This window comes from Cygnus olor, chromosome 2 (assembly GCF_009769625.2).
Source record: "Cygnus olor isolate bCygOlo1 chromosome 2, bCygOlo1.pri.v2, whole genome shotgun sequence".
NCBI classification, from domain to species: Eukaryota; Metazoa; Chordata; class Aves; order Anseriformes; family Anatidae; genus Cygnus; species Cygnus olor.
In genome coordinates, this window is record NC_049170.1 from 92,999,567 (window position 1) to 93,018,042 (window position 18,476).

The 18,476-nt window shown below is 42.0% G+C and overlaps 1 protein-coding gene across 1 annotated transcript in view; it reads right to left on the reverse strand.

The window, feature by feature from the left end:
* LPCAT1 (lysophosphatidylcholine acyltransferase 1) overlaps positions 1 to 17,724 on the reverse strand; it is a 52,400-nt gene extending 34,676 nt beyond the window's left edge. The window contains exons 1-5 of the mRNA XM_040549075.1: positions 17,412 to 17,724; positions 11,068 to 11,210; positions 9,367 to 9,581; positions 2,911 to 3,023; positions 1,315 to 1,375 (exon numbers count right to left, since the gene is read on the reverse strand). Of these exons, the coding sequence (XP_040405009.1) occupies positions 1,315 to 1,375; positions 2,911 to 3,023; positions 9,367 to 9,581; positions 11,068 to 11,210; positions 17,412 to 17,528 (649 nt within the window). The 5' untranslated portion in view covers positions 17,529 to 17,724. The remainder of the gene's footprint in view (positions 1 to 1,314; positions 1,376 to 2,910; positions 3,024 to 9,366; positions 9,582 to 11,067; positions 11,211 to 17,411) is intronic.
* Positions 17,725 to 18,476: the final 752 nt, after the last annotated feature.

Consider the following 18,476-nt stretch of genomic DNA (forward strand, 5'->3'; position numbering starts at 1 on the left):
ACCTAAAGTTACTTGATATCAAAGTGAGGTATCTTGAGGCAAAGGAATTCTGGGAGGCTGGACGGATACAGAATGAAGTTGCAGCAGGAAAAGTGAGATAGTCAAGAGGCAGACAGCAGCATGTACTAGACCAGAGGAGAGGAAGATAGTGGGAATTGGAGGCAGAAAGTATATGGCATCTGGTGGCTGGAATGCCTATGGAACAGAGGGAGAGAAGGAAAACAGGGTTTTAATGAAGAATTTGGATGGGTTTTCAAAGCATGGCCAGTATTTGGGGAAGAAGGAGAGGGAAGGAATAGAGAGCGAAAGAAGCAGATGTTCTCCTAACCACCACTCATTCATCTAAAAGGTAAATGTTAAGAAGGGTGAAGGAAGAGCTTTTTGAATGTTTGCTCAGTATTTCCTTCAGCCAAATGAATTAGCGCAAGGAACCACAACGCTGACTCACTGCATGATATTCCAAGCAGGGATATGTAAGTTGCAAGCAACATCAAATGAGACACTCAGTAAGAATAGAACACGGTAAGCTAGGCAGAAGCCTAGGAAGAGTCAAAAAAACAAACAACATATATCACAAAGGACTTGTTCACCGCAGCCTGCTCATTCTCATCTTTGTACCTACATCAGGATGGCAGGTTTTTATTAGACACTGGTCGTTCACTGCAGTGTTGACAATCCCATTATAACCACAATTCACATCTGCAACAACGTTCAGTGTTATGTGCTCTACTAATTTGATAAGCTAACATGGTGCTACTAACTGAAAACAGCCTAGAATGCAGACATTTGATAGGAAATTTTTGGGAAAAAAAAAAAAAGACAGCCTCTGTTACAGTGCTATACTGGCAAGATTCTTGTGCTATCTTCACCAGAATGCAACACAACAGGAAAGTTCAAGAAGAGAGGAATCAACCAAACACTACACAGCAGCAAATGCAGCAGCAGTCTGAAATGGATACAAGCTGTTACCTTTATCGCATATCAAAATGCTACAAGACAGACCCAAAAGAGGAAATGGAGGATGCATTAAAAAAAAAAAAGACAACCACAAACAAATACCCAGTGAGAAACCTCCTTCAATTTCAGAAGTCAAGAAAATAAATCTAATTTATCCAAATCAACGTTTTACATAACAGTGGAACTACAATTCTACAAAAGAATTGCAGTTCAGGAAATTTCTATTTCAATCCCACCCTATTGCAAGATTTAATTCAATTTCTGCAACAGCAAACAAATTACAATGCAAGTGGTATTTCAGAAATTGAAGAAACAAGAACATTCTGTAGAGAACAAAGAAACAAGCATCATACCTACCAGGCTTGAATGTAATTAGACAGGATCGGTTTGTGCAAGTGCCCTCTGGGAATATCATTATCTTGAAGTAAAAAAAAAAAAGTTAAGAAGTATTTGAATGTGGATTTATAAACACATCTTTTAAAATATAAAGTTAACTGATTACAGTCAAAAAAACAGAACTACTTTTCCCTGATAAAAAAAATATTTTTGACTATTGAGACAGAACTGTGCTTGACTTCTTCATTGAGGACTTTTTTTTTTTTTAAACTATTAATTTTTTCCTCTTTCTTGACCTCTGATAACAATGTGATTCTATCAGAATATTAACAGGGATTAGAAAAACCTCATGAGTTTCAGAGAATTTTCACAGAAGTCTTTGGTGCTTGTAAAAATATTGTACTCTGTTCTGCACCAAAACAAAATTCCAGCTCCCAGTCTACCTGCTTACAGGCTAAGAAAGATTGATATCTTCTTTCTCCATTTATTACTGGGCTTGCGTACAGATATGAGAATGACAGAGACTGAAAATATCTAAACAGAATTCTAGCAAGGAAAAAAATGCTCAAGTTGAACCAAATTCAGAGGAAGAGATTAGATTGAAAAAAAATGCACAAAAAATCTTGGCAAAAAGCCACAAATTGCTGAAACTGCTGCATTACAGAACTAGTCATTTAAATGAAGTAAAAAAAGGAAGTAAATAAATAAGAAGACAAAGCAATGGACTAGAATGATCATTACTGGTTTTATTGCCTACTTTTGTTATGTTTGTTAGATATTCTGGAAATCATTTCAGCTCTGTAATTCGATTTCATCATCTGTAAATATGAATATTTATTTGTTTTTAAGTGCTTTGAAATCTATTGGTGAAAGTCATGATGTGAAAGCTCTGTATCGCCTTTCTAGCGTTGTTTAGAATGTTTCAGTAGTCCAATGTGTGGACATAACCACTGTAGTAGTAACAATGCCATTAAAAAAGTAATACTTTTTATCTTAATCTAAAAAAAAAAATCACAAGAAAAGTGCTTCAAATTTTGAGAGACATTACTTGCTTCTGTAAAACATAGACCTTCAGCATTCATCTCTCCCCTCTCATTACTCTCTTCCAACGTACATTATAAGCGGTCATATTTTAAGTGAAGAAAAAATCCCAAAACACGATTATAGAAATGTTTTCACGACGTGGCCCAACAGAGACATACTCCAGTTACTGGAACATTTGAATTGCTTGGATTATCTCCAGCAGTGACAATATGCCAGAATACCGAGAAGGGCAGGAACACACAATACTCTCCAGGTGTTCTGCTGAGCACCCGATGATTTTCTTAGAGGTCTTCCTAAACCTGACACGGTTTTGTCCGCTTAGTATCACTTAAAACCTCTCTTCCCAGGTACTTGTCCAGTCTCCCCTTGAAAATACACTGCAATGAAAAGCTAGGTTACTTTTTTTTTTTCTTTGATATAGATTAGGATCTTATGCTTGATCTTCCAAAAAGAAGGGGGAACCTCACCCCCCACAAACTACCTAAAGCATCCTGCAAGGAAATGAAGAAAACTGCATATCCAAAGCCTTGAAATGCCAAATATCATCTGACACACAGTAGGAGCATACAGTACCTGTGGCCATTTACCATCAGATTGAGCACGTCTCTTTATCTCTTCAACAGTTTTCCTGCGAGAATCCTGGTCTGACCGAGACACAAATACTGGTCGGATGTATTTGATAAGAGCTAAAGAGGAGGAAAAACAAACAAGCAAACCAGCCTTTTTTCTACTTGTTTGAAAGAGATCCACCTCTACCCCTATAGTCCTCTGGACAAATATTGATAAATGTATATAACTACTTTATTATACGTACTACAAACTTAAATTTTCAGCTGAATTACTGGAGTTTTATTCAAATACTTTCATGAATTCCTGCGAGGGAAACCATTTTCACAATTTTGGCACTTGTTCAATCTTTAATAGACCATTACAGATAAATCACAATATTAAACGTGATTGTGCATATTATGCATAGTTTTCTGTAACTAAGCAGCTGTGGCTGACTATAGCCAGTTTCCTCCTCCTACAAAACCTATAGGACTCCCCCCATACCACTCCTAAAAGCAGCAGGAACCTACCTAAGCAAGCAAAAACATACCCTATGGCTTGAACTGCCACTGTCTTTATTTCCTATGACAGCTCAGCTTCACTGATGGTACTCCATCGAAGATATTGCACACATGCTTTATGTTATCTTTTCTGGGAAAATCAGCACACCCAAAAGAAAACGCATGCTTATTTTCTAAGCTGTCACCTGTTTGCCTGTTTCTCATACTAGATGATTCAGATCTCAGTCATTCCTTTCCTGGCTCAGTGGGAAAGTTTTTTATACACAGGAAGACACAAAATGTGAATCAACAAGAGTCAGAAATCAACCCACAATACCCTATCCATGCATGTCTGTCAAGGATACTGAAGCTCTCTTTTTAAAACAAACAAACAAAACCACCCATATGCAGATCTGCAATGTCAAAGAGCATTATGAGAGGAGCATCTGCAAATATACCACTACATGTTTTAACCTCAGCAGGCTGTCCTTAAATACCTTTTTATCACCTTCATATCTTCTAGTCTTACTTAAAGGTTTAAGTCACTAAATCATTAGCTATTCTAGTTGCCTAAAACACACAAATAAAACACAGTTTTCATATTTGCAACTACTGTAAGATGAGTTCGCTGACACTAGTTGTATAATCTTCTTTTGTCAAGGATAAACTTGCTGCATTAATGGATCAGCCAGTACTTAAAGTGTGAAGAAAAAAAAAAACAAACAGCAACAACAAACAAAACACAGCATAAAGAACAACAGTCCTGAACTCAGCAAAAGCTGCTGGTTCTGCTGGCGTCCTACTGGCAGTTTAGCCAGCACTCACCAAAATCGTCCTACGGTTGTGTTAAAATAACCCATCGCACCTTGCAGCAAATTCCCAGACATCTGACCAGCCTCTGAAATTGCTTTTATCTCACAAGTTGCTGAAGCTTAGGAGACAGTCTATTAGAGAAAAGTTACCAGACAACATGCTTGCACTTTTTCCTACATGCCTGCTCTTGACCAATATTCACAGAATGGTGCTGACTAGGGGAGCATCGAAGGTCATCATGGGCCAGCTGGAGCTACTGTTGTAGGAAGGTTAAAAACAAAAATAAAAATAACAAAACACCAAAAAAAAAAACAAACAAACAGAACAAGCCAAAAAAAAGCAAAGAAAACCATACTGAATTTCACAACTCTTTCTTATTGATGGTAGTCATGAGTTTCTCTTATTACTGAAAAAAAAAAAAAAAAAAAACCCACCCATTAAAACAGAAAAACCTCAAGCATCCTCAGCTTTTCCCCAAAAACTTCTTTTGCATTAAGCCCAGATGATGGAATTCAGACTGTGGAATGAACAGGAAAATTTCAGAGCTCTAAGGCTCTTATAAAAGTTGACTTCTTGTTACAGGACTTCTTTAAAATAGAAGAAATTAGGCTAGACATCAGGAAGAGGTTCTTCACTGAGAGGGTGGTTGCACACTGGAACAGGCTCCCCAGGGAAGTAGTCACTGCACCAAGCCTGTCTGAATTTAAGAAGCGTTTGGACTGCGCAGTTAGTCACATGGTCTAAACTTTTGGGCAGACCTGTGCAGTGCCAGGAGTTGGACTCAATGATCCTTATGGGTCCCTTCCAACTCGGGATATTCTATGATTCTATGATTCTAAATTAAGCAAGCAGGTTTTACTTTACTATGACAAAGATATCAAAATATAGACAGACATCTATGAAATGGATAAGCTCGGCAATAAATTCAAGATACTCTGCAGAACAGGGGAGTTCATTCATGCTCTCCAGGCAGGCTAGAATGCCAACAAAACGTGGGCTGTTGGCACTCGAGCTGTTGACCTTAATGGTGTTGTAAGCTGCTGATTTACAACATAGAGAGAAGAAATATGCAACATTTTTGAAAAAAAACTGCTGTAAGGTGAAAAAGGGTGTAAGGACTGTTTTGATGAGTCTCAGCAGTATTTAAATGTGAGATCCTCACTGAAAAGCCATGGCTGTACAATGGTGCTTTTTCTTGTGTGCTCTGAAATTGGGATAGAGAACTGAATGATTAAGTTGCAAAACTTCTCACAGAGTTGATGGGGAAGTACTTTAGTATCTTTTAAGTTCTAAGCTGAAAACATGCCCAGCTGCCAGGGCATATTTTTTTCTCTATTTAATTATTTATTTCTTACTCATGATGCGCAAGAAAAGCCTATCAAGCACCTTCAAGAGATGAACTTGAATGGAAACTAGTAAGTTTACTATGGGGGGGGGGGCGGAATAAATCAATTTATGTCAAAAATTTATAGTTTTTATAGCACAGTATGATTCCCCCTGCCCCTATAGCTTTTCTGTATTCTGCGAAGTACAAATTACCTCCTTCTTCACAGACTTCAGCTAACATATTTCCCCATTCGTTTCAAAGGTACCAACTTCCTCTCTTCTCTTCAGAGGGTGAAGTTACACATGTGGAGCAGTTGCTTAAAGTTTAAATCGGCTTATCAACTTAAATTCAGTTTCAAAATGTTCAGACCACAGAAGAGTTTTGAATCTCAAAAGTTGCCTAACAGCACCAAATCACATTTGCTGACAAATCCCCTTTCCTTCTTACTGAAATATTTCTGCACTAGCACTGACCGCTTCAGCTATGAAAGCTAGCTGAAAAATAGCTTTTATCCCAGCTGTTTTACCAGTCAAAAATAAGAGAGCTGAACTTGAAGTTGGATCCAGTAAACTAAACATGAAAATGTAAGGACCTATGCTGACAGATGAACAGATCCAACTTCCTCGGCCCACGTAAGATGATGCAACAGATTCACAGATGTCACCCTCCTTGGGCCCCAATCTACCAAAGCTCTGGAAAGCCATCGTGCCGAAAGACATTTCCTACTTCAGTAGCATGGTGATGTGCTCAGCCTATTCTGGCACTCTCTACTTACCAGATGCTGGTTGTTTATTTTATTTTTTTTTGGTATGATCACTGAAATTTCATGTGTATTTCAATGAATCATAGAATGGTTTGGGTTGGAAGGGAACTTTGAAGGTCATCTAGTCCAACACCCCTGCAGGGAGAAGAAGGGAAATTTTTGACTTGATCAGGTTGCCCAAAGCCCCGTCTAACCTGGCCTTGAACACTTCCAGGGATGGGGCATCCACAGCTTCTCTGGGCAGCCTGTGCCAGTGTCTCATCATCATGAAAGATTTTTTTCCTTATATCCAATTCAAATCTATCCTCTTTCAGTTTAAAACCATTACCCCTTGTCCTTTAATTAAAAGCCCTGGTAAAAAGCCTTTATCTATCTCTCTCATAAGTCTTCTTTATGCATGTTGCACTGCAACAAGGTCTCCCCACAGCCTTTTCTTCTTCAGGCTGAACAACCCCAGCTCTCGGCCTTTCTTCACAGGACTGCCATTCCAGCCCTCTGATCGTTTTCAAGGCCCTCTTCTGGACCTGCTCTAACAGGTCCACATCTTTCTTCCACTGGAGACCCCAAAGCTGGATGGGGCCAGGTGGGGCTTCTGGGCAAGCAGTTCCTCCCTGAAGTTTAAGCCAGTGCATGTGTGCTAAGTAGGTGATTTCCCTCACTACTAATGACTAACTGAAGAGGTCATAACTCTTGTTAGAGCCATAAAAAGGGTTTTTGTTTTATTCTTTGTTTGCCTAAAAATAAGGAAGTTGTCCGAAGGAGTCACGAGTTAAGTCTGATTCTGAAACTGGATTTTGTGGTCCAGGAGAATTGCCTTCAAATTAGAAAGCAATAAAACACGTATATACAGACACACTTGTGGAATACTTCCAGTGCCATGAAGAACAAGCTTTTAATCATCAGGAATAAAATTGATCGAAAGCTTAATATTCCATGACCAGCAAACTAAGGGTACAATAATACAGGCAGCTTCTCCAGAAACCTATTAAAATATTTCCAGAACCAATCCTGGTAAGCCATTAGCATTCAGATCTTCCCATGCCTGCTAAATGACCTGATCCTTCCGTTAAACAATTATAATACCCTGATCAACACTGTCATTACATTATTTACTACATATATTTGGAAGACATCCATACATGTCTAGACAAAGATCATCTCTTCACCCAAAGTCCTCACCAATGAAAATTACCTTAAATTTTATCTGTTGCTTCATTTGTCACCTGATGGAAAGTCAGCTCAGAGTTAAATGGATGTACTCTATTCAAAACTTCTCAGAAGATTTTGAATGACTGTTAAAAAACTTCAGTTAAGAGATAGCAAGCTTAGGATTATCAGTGGCTGACTGCAAAACTCCACTGGAGCCAGTACAAGAGGTTTGCAAGATTTACAAAGCTGAAGAACATAAAAAACGATTCTGACTGCTCTGAGAAATTCTAGATGAATATCTGGAGTGTTGACAATTCACCAAGAAATCCAAGAAAAACACAACCACCTTTTTACAGATAGCACAAAAGAAATACCAGTAGTCTAGTAGTAGGAAATATTTCTCTACAAAAAAAAAAAAAGAGAAAAAAAAGTATAAATAACATTAGAATTAAAATACCAGATTCAAAGGAGGAGAAGATTGGCAGTTGCATCTGATCCACAGAAAACCTCCTTCAAGCAATAATATATATATACATATATATATATATATATACACGCACATTGTGTGTGTATATATATATATATATATATATATATATAAATATACAAAAACAGAATTTCTTTCTACCAGGAAGTTTTCACCAAACTTTAAGCCATTTATCACAGTGATTCCTTACCTCTCTTCTAATGTGCATTTACTTTAACACCACAAACTACTGTAAATGATGTTGCTCATATAAAAGTATTCTTTAAAAAAAAGTGTTTTTTTGAATTCTGAATTCCAGTTGTGACCTTTACCACGCTTAATTCCATGTCATTTTTCTGAACGCTTCATAAAGGACTGAATAATTTTTGTGGCTTCATGATATAAAATAAATGCAGCCATATAGGAAAAAAATACTTAGACTGTACTATAATGTTCCAATAATAGTCCATCAAATCCCTATATGAAGTTTTCTGATTTTTAATTTTGTAACTGTTTTTGCTCACACATGAAAAGAATCAAGTGAAACATTTTTAAAATTGATTGCAATAAGGCTACACTTTCAGCTGAAAGCTTTTGAAATTACCATAAAATTACGTATATAGAAAGCTGTTGGAACTTCTCAATATGCATTATTTGTGTTGTTGCACTGAAGGTAGCAATCTCCATATCCCTATAGATTCCACTCAGATTTTTCCACTAATCCTCACTGAATCCAACGTGGAATAGTTAAGCGGCAATTACAGTGTTCTGTCAAATGCCATCCTGCCACCCATCACATTTCAGTAGCACAACATGGCCTGGAGTTCCCTCATCTAGTTGGGGTCCTGCAAGGCATCCCACTAAACGCAAAGAAGAGCTCCACATGGAGCTCTTCAGCACAACTGCACCATATAAATCAAAATCACAAATCTCATGAAAATCTACATTGGTTGTTTAAACACTACTGACTTGGGTATCTGCAACAATCTGCTTTTGCTTCTCCCTCACAAACAAACTCACTGATGCATGAGGAGTTAGCAACACACCCTCGAGGCAGGGTACCATTCAAAGCAGACACCACTCCCCGAAACACTCCTGGGACTGTACCCCTACCCATGCTAAGAAAGAAGTTTTGGTATACTATCTATAGCCTCATGCTTTGCTTCTATAGCCTCATCCTAATTTGCTTTTCTAGTTACTGGGTCTTAAGACATTGTAATTTCAGCAGAAATAGAACCGTGAGTTCTCTGGAATTGTTTTGACTCAGTACAATGATTCATCTTTGGAGAAAGGACAGTTCACCTTCCATCCCTCTCCCCCTTTTCCTGTTAATATTCAAAATAGACCAAGAAAAATAATCTCCCCACATATTATACCATTTTTTTCTTTATGCTTCAGACCTTCTCATCCACAACCAGTGAAGTTACTAAACAATCGTTTTTAATTTTTCAAGAAAACTTACTTCCCCAAACAGGAATATCTTTGCTTTCTGCTTTCATCACAATGGAGGCGAAGGTCATAGTTACTGGAATGGCATCGAAGTAGGAAGAATGGGGAGCCACCGTTAATATCGCTGCTTCTGCTGGCAACGCCCGCCTGCCTTTCACATTTATCCAGTGGAATCCACCAGCAAGCCACATCATTCTCATGATTGCTTTCAGCAAAACATCCACTATTCTGAAAAGAGGTAAGATAACAGTTACACTGCCACAGGGGTACCTTCAAATAATGAAAAGAAAAACATTATATAAAAACTATTAGCAAGACAAAAACATAGGATAAACTGCTTAAACAGGAACACTGCATAGACCTCCTGCTTTCTTTTTCTGAGCAGGTTTAATGCCACTTAAGGTAAAACAGTATTCAATTTCATTTCATTCCTAAATATTAATACTTTTAAGTCATAGTAACATTGTCACTTATTTTAACATTAATTCTGATTCAGACTATGACTGTTGAGCTTCGTATATACAATGCCTAATAATGCTTTCTATTAATACCAAATAAGCTCTAAAACTGAGCCCTAAAAAAAAGAAAAAAAACGCTATTAGAATGTTGTTAGAATGCAACAACCCTGATTCCTGGGTTAAAGTTTACCCAAACAAACCACTGCAGTAACTTAGCGCAGAGATTCTCAATCAGGGGGATGCAAACAGAACATATCTGGGAGCTCCGGAAATATTTCACTTTCTTCCCTCTTCTTCCCCTCTACTTTTATAGCTTGGCAGCAATGAAAAGAGAAACATTTGTTTTGAACCAATAGGGTGCAAAGCCTAACCACCACAAATTGTTATCCTCACAGGGATCGGAGGCTGGAGAGCTGGGTGACGCAAAAGTAGACAAAATAGGAGAGGGCCTTCTGAAAAACTTGAAAATTACTGTATGCAAAATTGAAGGCGGTCCATTATTCCTTCAGTCATTATACCAATATCATTCCAAATTAAATGTAAAGTGACATGCCTCCGCAGTTCCAGCCTCCTTCCCTCCTGCGATACAAAATGCAATCAGCTTCCCTCACGCTAGTGCCAGCTCATACTTTTAATGTTCTCTACAGGATAGGCAATACGCTACGCTCCCTGCTCACTTCTTGAGTGGCAGTTTTCATGGATGGGTGAGCACCACCTTACATTCTACCTTAATTAGCATTCCAATACGAGAGCAAGCGCAGATTTATTAACGAGCGCCAAAGCACAGGGCAAGCCCTTGGAGAATCAACAGAAGTCTTGTCAATTCATCACAGGGTAGGAAACAATGGGGTGAAAAATTTTGAAACAATTTAGAATATGAAAACTGGACACGTTCCAAAGCGTCAATCTTCATACTGCATGGGAATAATTAAAATTGAAGGATAGCACAATGAAGCTTCATAAGACATCCTCAGTATATCCTCAGTAAAGATACGATGCTAGCAATGTTTTTCTGTTTTTCTCCCTGTAATTTTTGGGTCGTTTGGTAAATCAAACATTTTTAAGGTGTTTTGTTAGGTATTTTTAGTTTCCCAACTGAGGAAAATGTGTAAATAATATTTTTCTTATATTTTTCTTTTGAATAGGAAAGCAGGTCCATGGGACAGATGTATCATGAGATATTTCCAATCTTCTCTATTTCAAACTGCTGAACTAAACGCAGGTTCTCTCAGTACAGTACTACATCAGTGACTCACTTTCGCCACCAGGAGAGGGGCTTTTCAAGCTCTTGCTCGTCAGATCCCATTGAAGCAATGAACGCAAAAGGCCAGGCCAACAACATCATAAAAGCAGCAAAAAAGAGTCGGATAGGAAACAGAGTCAAGGTCATGAAGGCGATCTGCAAAACCCAAAACAAGTGAGTTATTCTAACACAATTTCAGACTGAAAGAGTAATTGCTAGGAACCGCAGATTTAAATTAAAAATACCTCATGTTAAAAACAGATGAGTATGTTTCAATCCCAAGCAAACAATTGTAGTGTAACAATTTTGTACTCACAGATCAGAATTACAGCTGAAACACAGCGACACTCTTAAAAGCTAACACAGTCAACTTTCTGCACTTCTTCAGGTCCAGTGTTTGTCTGAGAATACATCCGCATCCTCTCTTTCCTTTCTGCAGCCTCACATTAAGTAAATATTTAGCATGGGTGTGTTGTAAATCTTACTGCCCTGTCGAGGAGCGAGTCCGTCACAGCACACACAGCCAGTGATGTGCACTTCTTCAGCAGGGCGCATTCACAGGCTAAACTTTTCCAGGACTGGGTGGGTACCAGATGCTCTGCAGTATATTCCTGTACCCAGAAACTCTAGGGAATACTGTACAGAAATTCCCCCAGATAAACTCATACAAGTGTCTGGATATTTGTGTTCCAGGCACAACTCCCTGGAAAGCTGAGGTTTTCAAGAAGTTATCCTCCCTCTGGAAGCCATGGTGAACCCAGCTGCTTCTACAACCCCTTCCACCACTCGTTCTCAGACTCCAGCGTCACCCAGCTCGCCCCCTGCCTTCAGCTTTGGTGCAAAACACATCACGTTGGAACTTCTCCCACAGTCTTTTGAAGAATGCTCCTAAAAGCTGGGCCTTTCCTGAGCTGTTTGGAGATGTCTGGAACTGCCCCACACAAAACACAACTCAGCAACCATCTGTGCAATGATCCACCTGTTCCTGGAAACAGCTCCAGGTGCCAGGAGCCCCATCTTTCTCAAAGAACAGGAAGAAAAAAGTAAAATCACACTGAAAGTGGATGGGGTAAGGCTTCCGATGGCTGGCTAGGGGAAAGAGTGAGAACCGAAAAATGTTTGATGCTGACTGGGGTTGCACCAGCACTGCACCAGCTGTTCAGGGGAAGCTGGCAGAAGACAGACAAGACGCTATGGAATGATATAAGGGACATGTGAAGAAAGAATTCAAAAGGAAATATGTTATACATCCACAGGTGCACCAGATGAGGCAGAAAAGTACCTCTCAACATCATCATGGCTAGACAAGGATGAGAAATGAGGCATATGGTGCTTTCTCACATTGTGCTTCATCTGATGCATCCCAGGGTGCTGTGGAAAACATCATTCATATTCCGCTTCTCTTCCCTGATGCAGCCCTTGTCATCATGCAGCTCAGTTTTCCACTGACCAGCTTCCTCTCACTTCCCAAAAGAGCTCACTAAACCACCTCACTCTGGCAGCACAAACCTTTACATCTAGGGTAGAGGTAGGGAACACAGCAGTAGGAAACCTGAAGCTACCAGTTCCCTAGACAGCCCACTGCAATGCCGGATTTTACAGTAACAGTTCAGACTGGCACTGTCACCTCCCAAAGACTACGGTCTCACTTCCCAAAACAGGACTCCAGTCCTCCGGCAGACTGCTTTTGTTTGCCACAGTAGAAGAAAACTTTTTTCTTCCCTCTTTGATATGATAGTTTCCCAGACAAACCAGTCCAACTTCCTGAAGTGGCAATGGTCAGATAAGCCCTGAAGTCATACTAACTCATGCAACTTTGCATCCACTGACTACCACTTCTGGCAGCAACAAGCAATTGAGTCACATCAGCTGTTTAATAAAGCTTCACTCAGACTATGGAAAAAGAGGGGAAAATAGTTTAGCACAAGGGGACACGAGTTCTGGCAGCTGTATCAGAAGAACGATAAGCACGAACTTCATTTGCAAATGAGGCTGGATGAGAAGCATGAGGAACACAGATGTAAGTATCGATTAGAAGAAAGAACAAGAAAAAAAGTGAGAGACAGCATAAAGGGTTCAAACATTTCAGGAGATCAGAGAGAGAGAAAGCAGCAGCCCCAAGAAAACTCATAAAATAGGGGAGTATTCATCTACAAACTGGAGAAGAGAGAGCAGCTGCTTTCTAGGCTCCTCAGAAGGAAGGGACCAGCTGTGGAGAAAAAAAGGAAGGAGAATGCAGGTGAGAACACAGCCTCTGGGATTCACACCCTCTCCCCCCAACTCCTCGAAGTTTCCTCCTACACCAGGGCAGACGACTGGCTGGCGGTGAGCTATCCAGTCCTTTGCATCTGTGCAGCAATCCGTTATATCATGACCACTTTAGAGCCACGTAGCAGAACAGAAGCAGCTGTTGCATCCACAAGGTTTTGAAAGATAGCAGAAACATGCAGAAAAGGTTCCTTGGTCTTCTGTGTCCAGAGATAGCAGGAAATAGCCAGCTGGAAACAGGCAGCAAGCAGCAGCTCCAAGCACCCACCGTGACACCAGCCTCTTGTTTAGCAGGTGGGAGTGCAGGACCTGCCAATAAAAGCAGTTTGGTAGCAGAAAGAAGAGGACAGCTATGTTTGGCCCCTGAAGAAGGCTTGGAATCAACACGGACATCTGGTGGTACATCTGGACCTATCCTTTGGGAGGTTGAGCTCATGACCAATTTTCTCAAGAGGGCTTTGACTACAGCTCAATTACATTTGTGTTCTGCGGGATCCTGCTTAGCTTTTCAGAAGTTGGCAGGTATGATGTGCAAGACCCACGGGCAGCAGAAAGGAAGAGGGTGGTCTGAGAGCTTGTAACAGAGGGCTGCCTGAGAAACTGGATCCCACCCTTCAGTCAGAAGGCTCCAATCTGCTGCAAGGCAAGTCACTGAAACTGAAGAGGTTATCATGTTTTCCTTGTCCAGAAACGCCAAATTCTGATTTGATTATGAACTTACAATGAAGGTATAAAATATGAACTTAAGGCCTTTGTAAGTTCTTCAAAGCTTCAGGTGCTACGTATCTAAACACCAACCACAAGAATCACAGAGTAACTTTGCTTCTTATGCGTGTCAGTTTCCGGTCCTGAAAGTCAGCATCATACCTCTCATGCAGGGAAGCTGAAAAATGCATCTTTGAAATTAACAATACAGCGAGGATCATCCTGATAAGCAGTTCATTTACAACAAAGTTTCCATGACTTACAACAAAGTAATGGCCAAATACTGAACAAGGAAAACAGACCAGTGAACCGCACGTTTAACACGGTAGAGGTTCTAATTTTTCTTTTTAACATAACAGACTATGACTTGCCCCACACTTCTTCACTATTCTCACCTCTACGACCCCAAGTCACCAATACCACAGGTGGCTCTGCAGGAGCAAGAAATTCATCCACCAACAATTCACCTTACCACCTGCTTTCCCACTCTGCAAGTTTCCCGACTGCCACGTTTATGGAGATAATTACGGGAGTGGAAACGTTCATTTGTGACTAAGCCAATCTAACAGATCATTGCTGCTAAAGAGGGTGACACTGTTCACTCTCCCCTCGAGTCCCTTCTAGCGCTTATCTGAGCTCGCAGTGAGCAATGCAGCTCATTAAGCTGAAGAAAAGCAATCCCAGCAAAAGAAAAGAAAAACCAATCAGAACACAGAAAAACACAACAATCGGCTGGTTTAATGAGCCAAATCAGCTCACCGAGGCACCAAAGGAACACCAGCACTGGTGCAATAAAAAGGCCAGAAACACTGAAAGCAAGAAATATGGCACCATATCGTGTCTTTAAGTGGCAGGAGACAAGGCTACAAATGCTCTGTGACAGCTTCAGCAAAGCTTCTGCCTGCTCTGCAGAGGTAACCAAGAAGAAAAGTTTTGACTTACGTGACAGCTGCCCAGAGCATGTTATGATGATGAACGAAACTTGTGGTTAATGAAATCATGTCTGCCTGTCTTCCAGAAAGGATCTTTTTATTATAGTATAAAAATAAAACAGGTAGTTTCGGGAATGATCCCCATTGTTATCCTCAGATTAGTGCCAAATAGCCATAACTTCTACAGGAAGCACAAGACTCAGTTCTCTGTACAGCTTACTGTTTCTACACTGGTACCTTCCAGTTTTTATAAAGTCAATAAAAGACATGAACAGTTTATTGGGTCTCAACGGGATTTATTTTTTTTTGCTGTTTTTCTTCCTCTTTGTGGTTGCTTTGTCCACTTACTTTCTACTTTTTTGCTTCCAGTCTCAGGCTGAAATCTTTTAAGATGCATTTACTCTGAATTGCAACAACAAGCAAAACAGAAAAAGTGTTAATCTAACCTCTTGCAGAGCACAGGATGAGGGAGGCTTGAGGTGACAGTGAAGATAATGGAGCTATCTGACAGACCATCAGCAACAAACAACAGTCCTTCAGACAAAGCAGCGTCATCTCCCGGTCCCCTTTGCTCGCCAACTTCACGTACCTCCAGTTCCTAACTTGGTGAGGCTGTGCAAACCCAGAACTCACCCCTGTTAGACTCACAGGGCTGACAGAAAAACCTGTGACACAGTCTGTGCCTCCAGCTGAACAGGAAGTGAGTTCAGCTGTAATACTTCATACTGAACTCTTAATGACAGGCCAGGACTGCATGGAAGAGAAAGCACTGCTGTAATCGAGCGTAAAGGAGCCTCACCAGCCCAGAAGCCTCCCTTTCTGGGATTGCAGCATTTCACATAAGTCAAACAGTTTCACAGCTCTCCTTTAACAGCTTCTAATCCAACTATTCTTTTAATTAAAAAAGAGGTTAGGAGAACATCATTAAGGCAAAGAAGAAAATCAATCATAGTTCTCTATGTCAGCTTGCGTGCTCCCTCCTTAAATACTGCAGAAATACGATTACAGGAATGGCTGGGCTAAAGAACTTTGTGCCACTGTACATCCACAAAGGATGGTTCATTTAGAAAGCAAAACTAAGCCAGACTTTGATAAGCTTATTCCTTTGGTCTGCACACTGTAAAACACTACGCAGCTTTAAACGCATCTTGCAGTTTTCATTGGAAATAACAAATCTTTGAGATCCAGCAGCAAAGTTCACGTCTGATACAAATGTGCAGAGCAGCCTGCATAGAAGATGGGTACACTCTACGGCCAGTCACTGAGCTGGTGAAGAGGATGGAAATCATCAACACTGGTAGCTTATATGAGCCTGCATAAAACTATGAAACCAGTGTTCCATCCTTCTGACAGTATTTTGAAAATTCCTTGTAAATAATCAAGTAGAAAGAAAAAACATTAAAAAGAGAGATTACAAATGCAAATAAAACGTTGTTGTTATAATGAGATACAATCAGAATGCATATGACTACATGCTATCTTTTCTTCTCATTGCAAGACTTTTGCCTCATTGTTTTTGTGTAATCAATGACATGAGGAATGAAGCAGGGTTACATGGAAAAGAAATCATTACGACTACATGATTTATTAAGGAGGCTCTGGGTATAAATTGAATGAGGCAGATGACATGAGCCTTTTCTCTCATCTCCCATTCAAACAATTTATCAGCAACCACTGAATTCAACCCTGATCTGTCTCATGTTGAGAAAGTTGATTAAAAAATAAGTGAAAATCTCTGTCTGGAGAATTCCTTGGCTGTCAGGTACTCAACATGAGGTGCACTTCAATATTAGGTAAATCAGGCCATGTGCGTCTCGTCTTCGATACCCATGCAGCAACAAGGTAAGGCAACAATGAACTTCCACCAAAAGAGAAATTAAATTACGGCTGGATCCAAAGAGCCTTGACCTGGCAGGTTCGGTGTTAGGGGGTCTTGATTTCCACGCCGAGGGGTGTCACAGGCTGTGGGCCCCCAAAACAGCAGCTTGAAGGGAAGGTTTCCCCGCGGGGACCCGCGGCACCGGTGGGACGAAGTACCAAGGGGCAGCCCCTGGCTAGGCGAGCCCTTGGTGGCATTTCTTCACCCAGCGAGTGCCCCAAATCCCACAGCAAGCTTGGGATGGGGCTGAGTACCCACCTCAGCACCCTTCGAGGGGAGGCAGGGCCGGGGGTCCCCCACACCCCTTCCCCCCGACCCCTGCCTCCCGCCACCTGCAGGTTTTAACCCAAACTTTCTTCGGACCAGCCCGGCGACCGAGATTAAATAAATATATGAGTAAATTAAACCGATAGACTGAGGAGAAGCGGGGAGGCGGCCGCGCCCCCGCCAACCGCCGCCCCCGGCGCCTCACGGAGCGGGGGGGGAGATGAGATGGAGGGAGGGCGGTGAGATGGAGGGGAGATGGAGGGAAGGGGGCGAGGGGAGACGGAGGCAGGGCGGCCGTGCCCCTACCTTGGCTTTCTGCAGGGGGCCGAGGCGCAGCTGGTGCACGAAGGGGCTCCTCGGCGGCGGCCCGCGCTCCCGGCTGCCGGCCACGCAGCATCCTCGGCCGCGGCTGCTCAGCTTCATGGCGGGGCCGGGCTACGGGCACGGCCCGGGGAAGGGAAGAAGGGAAGGGAAGAAGGACGGAGAGGGAAGGCGAGGAGCGGAGCGGGCGAGGAGCGGAGCGGGCGAGGGCGCTGCGCTGCGCCGCGCCCGCCGGTCCCGGTGCCGGGGGCCGCTCGCTCCCCCAGCAGCAGACGCCGGCCCCCGCCCTCCCCGCGGCCCGCGCATGCGCCCTGCGCGCCGGCTCCAGCCGCTCGGCTCGGCGCCGGTTTCCGCGTCGGTTGGGAGGATGGCGGAGGGGCGGGTGGATGTGGGGGGGCGGGGGAGGTTCGCTCACCTCATGGCGCAGCTCCGCCGGAGCCCACCCGCCCCCTGGCGCCGTTCACCCCCACAGGCATGCACATGGGGGTCCTGGGAGACCCCCTCCGTGGTCCAGGCCCCTGGCTGGGGGTGGGGGGGCGATGTGAGGGCGCCCTACAAGAGACCCCTACCCTCATTCCCAGTGGGTTTTGGTCACGGGCAGGTGGTAAACGTGCTGCAGGAGAAACCCTGCTCGGTGCAGCTGGAGAGAAAAAAAAAACAAAAAAAAGATAAAGGGAACCCCTCTGAGACCACTGAGCTGGGTGAATGTCTCCCACATGCAGCATGATGTGAGGAGGTGTTTTCAGATCTGTTGGGGGGGGGGCTTTGTTCCAAGCAAACCTAGACTTATTTATTTATTTATTTTTAAACCAAGGAGTCTAGCTAATTTGCAGCCTGGGACCATGACAGAGTTGGAAGGAAGTAGCTAAGGTTGGGTCTTAATAAATCTTTGGATATAAAGGAAGTTCTTGATTATTAAATAAGTGCTGGTGTTCTGCCAGTTCTCAGGAAGCCTAGCTGAGTGACCGACACAATCCTGGCCTCTTTAAATTAACACCAGCCACAGGCTAAGCAGTGCAAAAGGTACATAGGCCATTTGATAAAGAAATA